The following is a 7,708-nucleotide window of genomic DNA, read 5'->3' as shown; positions in this document are numbered from 1 at the left end:
AATTCAAGTAATCCTACACTACATGCGCCTTGGGTCTCACCCTGGCAGCTGAGACAGGTCACCCCAACATTTGGTAGCACACCAGTGTCAGCCTTGATAGGATAAATCTCCCCAGACTTATCCAACGGCTGTAAACATTCTAAATTAACACGAGTCTCATTAAGTGTCCAGTTTAAGGGTCTTACACAAAAACATACCACACAACGTGAATCAAGCATGCACTTTATTCATTTACACTAAATGTCAACAGTACATCAGAACTGATTGGAGCTAAGGGCATACAAAACTGTCTAATATGGAACATGATTGAAACCTTCAAAAAAAAAAAAACGATTGAACAAACTAGTCTCTATCAAAACTAGTAGGAAATCTAATAAAAAAGGGTTTATCACCAAAATCTAATACAGGAGAATCTTCAAGCTTCCAAGCCTTACAAACAACTTCCTTAATCCAGCAATGTTAGAACTGCGGTCGTGAGCAGCCTGAATTGGTTCAGTTGGAGGAGGTAGACCCAGATTTGATATGGAATGCAAAAGTTCGTCATCATCCATGAGGAAAAGTAATATTAAAAAGACGAAAATTGCAGGAGAAGAGTATGATGAGAAAAAGAGTTAATTAAACATGTGGACAAAAGAGGAGATGTAGAGGGAAAGGAATTCAAAACCCCGTGTGAAGACAGGAGGTAACCCTGTTCGAAGACAAGAGATCCAGGGGTGTTTTAATAAAATGCAAACTAGAGGGTATAGCCATATAGGTTTTAATAAATCCATATGCTTTAGTAAATGATCCTTATTAAGCAAAAAACTACTGAAACTTGCAGAAATATCAATAAGTATTGCTCTATAGAGATTAGCTAAAAAGACCTAAATTTTATCGAAAAAAAAAAAGAAAAGAATATATCCGATTACACACAAAATTGTGAATATACTGTACATGGACCTTTGTTTTTAGTACTTGCTGTACATGAACATCAATGTATACTACTTGGCTTCTCCAACACAGGACAAACTCATATACTCATCAATTCTGCATTACACCTCACTCGAAGTTTTAAAATTAAAACATATATTAATTAACAAAACATATACCGAATTAATAACACCAACAATATATATAATCAACAAAACGAAATGCGTACTCAAATTTCAATTAACAAAGAATGCAGTTTTTTTCCTTTTTCAGCAAAACAAAGGTGAGTCCGCACTTCCGCAGAGGCGCGCGTAGGAAATCGATTAAGAGTAAATCCTCTTTGCCCGGCACCACGACCGTGTGAGACATATATGGTCTTTTTACTAGTCCTTATGTCTCTGCCAAAACATAGTAATCATGATCACACTTCAATGTGGGCAATTCTGAACTTCAGTACTGTTGGTATTGTCTCTCTAGTTGGTCGAGAAAGTGGTGCAGGATTGGGGAAGTTGTGGTGATTCAGGCGATGCGCGAGCCCCAGAAGGGGAGCTATTGTTGTTGCTATTGCCGCCATTGTTGCTACGGGATGTACCTATTATGGACGAAATAGCTGCAGCTAGAGCAGCGGTGAAATTAGGATCGGTGGTTATTGCCGCAGTTACGGTCTCGACCATAGAAAGTTGTTCTCGCTGCCCCACTTGCATTGCTGCAGGCACTAAGGGTAGTTTTGGGGGAATGTACACGGGCTGCCCGCTAAGGAACTGTGTGCAGCCATGCAAGGGAACTGGGAAGGGTGGTGTTGTGGGAGGTGGAGCTTGTAGGAATTGCATAGAATTCAGTTTCTGAGTCAAATCGAGGGTGATCGTCGGAAAAGGTGCGGAGGCAGATAGAGTGGCCATGGTAGATGCATGGGGTAAAGGATGAAAGAAGCCGGAGGTCGCTAGGGTTTCCTTACTAGTCGTGGACCCTGAGAGTAACATGTCCACTGCTGCCGAAGTTGTGTTAGCCATTGCCGTCGCTGCTAGTGGAAGGGGGTGGCTGTGGTTTCCTTCGTAGGTTGTTATAAGAATGGACTTGTCCTCAGCACATCTTTGCACCTGTTCACAATAGAAATCACATTTTAATTATATAATGGTGCATGGTTACTGAAATTGGCAGAAGTGCGATGACATGAAGAGTTAAAAACTCTGATGATCTACTACCTGAAAGATCTCCCAAGTTCTATACCTGATTTGATGACCATGGCCATCTATCTCATCCTCTGTTAATTTGTTTCATCATTTATTTTTAAAATTTATATGCAAAGAGCACTTTCATGAGTTCATCCATGGATTCTGGTTAGTAATTAAGAGAAGATATCAATGGGAGGTAGTGACCAACACTACATCCAATATCTATGTACAATACGTTATTAGCACAGAGACGATTAAATGGCTCTCCCTACGATTTTTACCAAAGATGCATAATTTAATTCAACATGTGAGGTTCATATGCTCCCTACTTCTAACTTGCTTCCGATACCTGAAACTCCTACCACTTCGTTTCTCCATGATTCTCTCTCCTATCTCTTCTCGTATTTAACACTCTTCCATCCCAAAAACTGCTCCGCAATCCTCTGCTCGTTCAATGATATCATGCTAATTCATTCAGTTGTGATTTGACATTTAGTAGGTAAAGAAATCATCGAGAAATACACGATATTTAACGAGTTGGCATGATACCATTGTGCCATCAGAGGAATACTCTCCCCACTAGCCAATAGAGAATTCGGAGCCCCCAAAAACCTAACCTCTCTTATTGTTTCTTTTATTCTCATTTTCTTAGTAAATATTCATGCAATCTTTGTCCAATGTCCACCCATACAGGACCGGCTTTCCTATGTATGGGTAGCCTTCGGAATAGTGTTGTTTTCTAATTGATCAAGTTAGTCAGTTAGCTCAAATATAAGTAATTAAAAATCAGAACTAATTTAATGTCTTAAATCCGAGAATAAAAAATGATCAGCTTAAATGCTTCCAGATTTATTGCTTGGATAATGAGAGACAAAACAAAATATTTACGACATAAATTTCCCATATGAGTTCGGGGCCGTTCCATGTGTATTATAGAAGAGAGCCCTTCTAACTCCAAGCTCCAATTTAGAACTGATCCAACGATTGATGGAGATTTTATGTCTTTTCCAATTTTACATTGATCCCCTTCATTGCATCCGAACACCTCCCTTTGGTTCAGTTTTGGAAGGAATACAAATATATAAAATGCAAATACATATAAAATAATACAAAATATAAAATTTCGTACTCTACAAATTTGTATTTATATTCTTTTCAAACTCAGCCTTTAAAACTAAAACCATTATTGAAATTGTGAAAAGGCAATAGGATCCATTTTATTTGTTTTCTGTTAAGAACTTATATGCTTTCAGTTACTTAATTTTTTGTTATATATATATATATATATATATAAGATAGATAGTGATTTTTAAATTAAAATAAAACTAATAGATTTTGCTCTATAAAATATTTGTGAATTAAGGACAGTTTGTAATGGATTTAGATTGCCTTTAACAACAAAACAAAGGGGGTTGTGCAAAACCAAAAAATCAACTAATCGAGAGATATACAAAATTGCGAAAACATGGAAGTGGAGCCATGCGTTCGAAAAAACAGAAAAAAAAAATCCATTTTTATGAGTTTGATAATATATCATTTTACTTAGGAGACAAGAAAAGAGAAATTAATTACCTGCTTACGAACTGGACATCCAACTGCCATGGTGCAGCGGTAGTAGGCGCGTGGACAAGGGTTACCCTTCGCCATCTTTTGACCATATTTTCTCCATTGACACCCATCGCTGATCTGATCAAACAATTTAAACTGTTCGTAATCTAATAGATAATAAATAAAGGTAAATTGCTAAAACCTTTCCTGAACTTTCTGACATAATTGCAATAAGTATATCACCTTTGAATACTCTAAAAAAGAGGCATTAAAATGTTTAAAATATTTATTTTTTAAATTTTCTTTTCATATAAATCACTAGTCCAAACCTTTTCAATCTTTTTATTGAAATTAAATTAGTTTTTAAATTTGTCCTTTATATCATGAAATTGCAACTTTAATTCTCTATTTCTTTCTATTGTTTATAAAGTTTTTATTATTTTTTCTGTAAAATGATTGCATTTTATATTAATATTTTAGACATTTTTATGTCTTGGATTTAAAGAGACGGCAACTGTGTCAAAAAGTTTACAAGAAATGATTGCAATTACCAAACTTATAGACGCTTCAATAAAGGTTTCAGCAATTTACCCTAATACCACTAGGAAAAATGAAGATGGGGCTTAGCTTACCAAGGGCGCGTCAGATCGTGCTCGAACCGAGACTCTGGCCTTTCGACAAGGCACCTCAGAAACTTGCTCCACACCCTTGGCCTTGGCCAACTCGGGACTCTTTTGGCCACCCCAACTCTGCGGTGTTTGCTCAGGACCATCGTCAATCGACTGTCGCTTCTTGGAGATCTGATTGGTGTCATGAACATGATCGTGTTTATTGCTAGTTGGAGAAGGCAACTGTTCTTGGGTCTCTTCGTCGTCGGAATGCAGCTGCTCATCAAGGTCTAGTGCACCAGATGGACCAGGGTCCATGAACTGCTGGGCGGACAATGCGGAACTTGACATGCCATTTCTATCGTCCCTCTAAACAAGAACCAAAGAGTCTCTCGTCAACGAGATTCATCAACAATATAACCAAGTACAGGGAGAAAAAAAGGTTGTAAAAACACTTATTTCTCAACCAGAATTAAAGCTTATTAAATACTTGGATATAAGTGTATATCACATTAACTGAAGTACATCCCAAATAAATACGATGTAGTATATGGTGTAACTATGACTACTCTAAAAATTGATAGAATAATTGAGTGGTGATTCATCAATTCATATACACATGATAGATCCAACAGGAACTTCAGAGACAAACGGATTCAAAAGGAGATTTATTCATTTACATGAATACATGCACTCTCTCATAATCTGAACAATCTCAACAGCTTCATAACTTCAATTTTGTTTAAGAAACACTTATACAAAATAAAGTGCATGTAAATGGTTGGTGTTTTGCTGCAAATCAAACAGTACAACACGGAACAGACACAGTACGAGCTATTTATATACTTAAAAAGTATAACTAAAACTTATATAGCACATATTGAAATAGAGAAATCAATATTAGGTAGAAATAATGTATAGAAACAAATACTGTATAGACTGCATGTGCACGTATAAGAATCAAGTTAATTATCTACAAGTACGGGTTCCAAACTATTAATTAATTATTTAGGCTAGCTCTTGCATGCCTCTTTATTAAAGCAAACCAGACATAGTTTGGAATCCTAGTTACTAATATAATATAAAATACGTGGAAACCATGTCTAGCTCTGATGATTTTGATGGAAACTGTTCAGGTGTTAAATGGAAAGTTAATTGGATTTTAAAAAGACTAGATGAAGCACAACTTTCCAAACAGAGGATTAATTGCTCGTTGTATGTTTATGGATAGATAAACTCTTCCTTTTTAAATGGGAATTTGTACAATGTATCGCATCCAACTTACTCACAGTTGTTGCTTACTAGATGAGAGATCGATGGTCAAACTAACCTGCTCATCATGTTCATTCTCACGTTTCTGTCGTTGCATCACCAATAGTAGTTGCGTCTGTAAAGCACTATAGTTCTTTGTTATCTGATCCAGCATGCTTCTAAGTTTCCTGTTCTCCTCGATCAAACGGTCCCGTTCCACTTGAAGTGTGCTCAACTACATTAATCCAAAGCATACCCTTCGAAATATTAAAAAAAAAAAAAAAAAAACTAAATGAATCAAGATCTCACGAATCACCTTGTAAAATAAAACCTTACCTGGATTTTAGGTTTTTCTTCTGTAAGAGATCGTTCAGTTCCAGAATTCAGGCTAAGAAGATTCAATCCAGTCTGCAAAAGATAAACCGGTGTTAAAATTAATTCTCAACAAAAAAAGTTAAAAGAATTGGGCGCAACATACCTCTATTAATATTTCTAAGTTATAACAGAAAGCCAGGAATCTTGAATCATATACACCATGGTTGGAGTGAAGTCAAAATGTGCAGTAAGGAAGGAAAATTTTATAATTCAAGCACTTACTTTCACTCCTGGCTCTGTCCGAGCCAAGACATCCCTCTTCTCCTGGTCCTGGAGCCAACCATTGGATGATCTAGAAGCTTCAACTCGTCGATGATGATCAGAGAAAAAATCCATCTCTTTGATGGTGTGCTTCCGATCGACGGAATTTTCGGTTACGTTATCGTCGCCGCCGGGAATTTTCCGAACAAATTTACCGGGGTGTAAGAGAGTCATTTCCAGTCCCTTTTCCATAAGAAAGGGGAAAAGAGAAGATGAGTAGAGAGGTTTTCAACTCTTAGCTGGTCTGGTAGTGGTAGAAGTAGAACGAACGATTGAGAAAATAAAAGAGACGAGAAGGTGAACGAAGACCAGCCGTTTCGTTTTTTTGCTAGAAAGATGACGTCACGTTACATTGCAAGGTTGACAGCTGGCAGATTTTGGAGGGGGAAAGAAGCGGCACCACGCGAATCGGGGAGTAGGAAAAATGGATCTCCGTTTCGTTCCGTCAACGGGACGGTGAGTCCACCGTTATTTATAGCGTGATCCTGGTGATGGAGTCATGGAGAAGCGGTAATAACTTTCCACGTAGGCGTCGCCTCTGGTCAACACATTTGACGGCACGGCTCTTCGACGGTGGATGGAATAGGGGTCCCATAGGTGAAATTACCTAATCCCACTGACGGTGCGGCAACGATACGTCAGTTAATGAGCCACGTCATCAGAGATAAAAGAAGACAAGACCGTCGCGGGAGAATTGAGATCTGCTGCTGACATAGCGCGCCTCACACCGATTTTATAGTTACATCTCACTCTAAAATTATAGTCTTCATAGATATAAGTACGAGAAATATTCTTAATATACGGTTAGGACACGCTATGAGATCGGTACGAGACGCGCCCAATAAGGAGCAGATCTGCATAGGGGTTGGGCTCAAAATACACGTCATTCAGTGAATCATGCTCACAAGCGAGCTTTCTATTTTCTTCCGATTGCGGTGACATAGAACATTGAGGAACAGTCGAAAATTAAAATTCATTCAATTGAAAAAAAAAGTAGTATAGGCCAAAAAAAAAAGAAAAACAACAAAAATTGACAGGTATAGGGATCATCAAATTAGATGTTCCCGAGCTACTTGCAAGGTACGCTCAATGACAGGATGACTTTTTTTCCTGATTATATTGAATCTTCTATGATTTTGCCTAGTTTAATAATTGGGTCAGGTTCAGCTGTTGCTGTTTCCAATTGATTCAGATCTGAATCAATCATAATTAATAATAATATTATTAATATGTATATATGTTGTATCTTTTGTTATATTTTATATTAAAAGAATGAATTTAATAGATAATTTTGGTTAAGAATAATTTTTATAGTTTATTATTTTATTATCAATTTTATTAAGGTTAAATTATCAAAATAAACTATTAAATTATTATTATAGTAAGTAATATGATTATACATCTCAAGCATAAATGCATAATCAGGTCCAATTCATAATCGGAACAGTTTATTAACTTTATCACGGATACCCCTGAAGTTGTAAGCATTTACACTTCATATTTTGGAGGGATGTAAAATGACCATTTCAGCTACTCCTACTCCTAGACCAGTAACGACAGAATCAAATGAGATTTCTTATTTAC

At 36.9% G+C, this 7,708-nt stretch overlaps 1 protein-coding gene across 2 annotated transcripts; it reads right to left on the bottom strand.

Moving 5' to 3' along the window:
- Positions 1-906: 906 nt before the first annotated feature.
- On the bottom strand, positions 907-6,430 carry WRKY47 (WRKY family transcription factor). Of its 2 annotated transcripts, none has more exons than XM_088982772.1 (6): positions 6,086-6,430; positions 5,825-5,896; positions 5,568-5,723; positions 4,262-4,606; positions 3,654-3,785; positions 907-2,006 (listed from the first exon to the last, which is right to left on the bottom strand). In XM_088982772.1, exons 1-6 carry the CDS (start codon positions 6,314-6,316, stop codon positions 1,383-1,385), a joined length of 1,560 nt encoding a protein of 519 aa, XP_088838898.1. In that variant the 5' UTR covers positions 6,317-6,430; the 3' UTR covers positions 907-1,382. The 2 variants fall into 2 exon arrangements, with proteins under 2 accessions (XP_088838898.1, XP_088838899.1); XM_088982773.1 differs by having other exon boundaries at positions 3,654-3,767; positions 6,086-6,428.
- Between the last annotated feature and the right edge of the window lie 1,278 nt (positions 6,431-7,708).

This window comes from Nelumbo lutea, chromosome 4, assembly GCF_056320005.1.
Source record: "Nelumbo lutea isolate HS-2025 chromosome 4, American lotus-T2T, whole genome shotgun sequence".
Lineage (NCBI taxonomy): Eukaryota > Viridiplantae > Streptophyta > Magnoliopsida > Proteales > Nelumbonaceae > Nelumbo > Nelumbo lutea.
The sequence above is the reverse complement of the archived record's forward strand: the minus strand, read 5'-3'. Positions and strand labels throughout refer to the sequence as shown.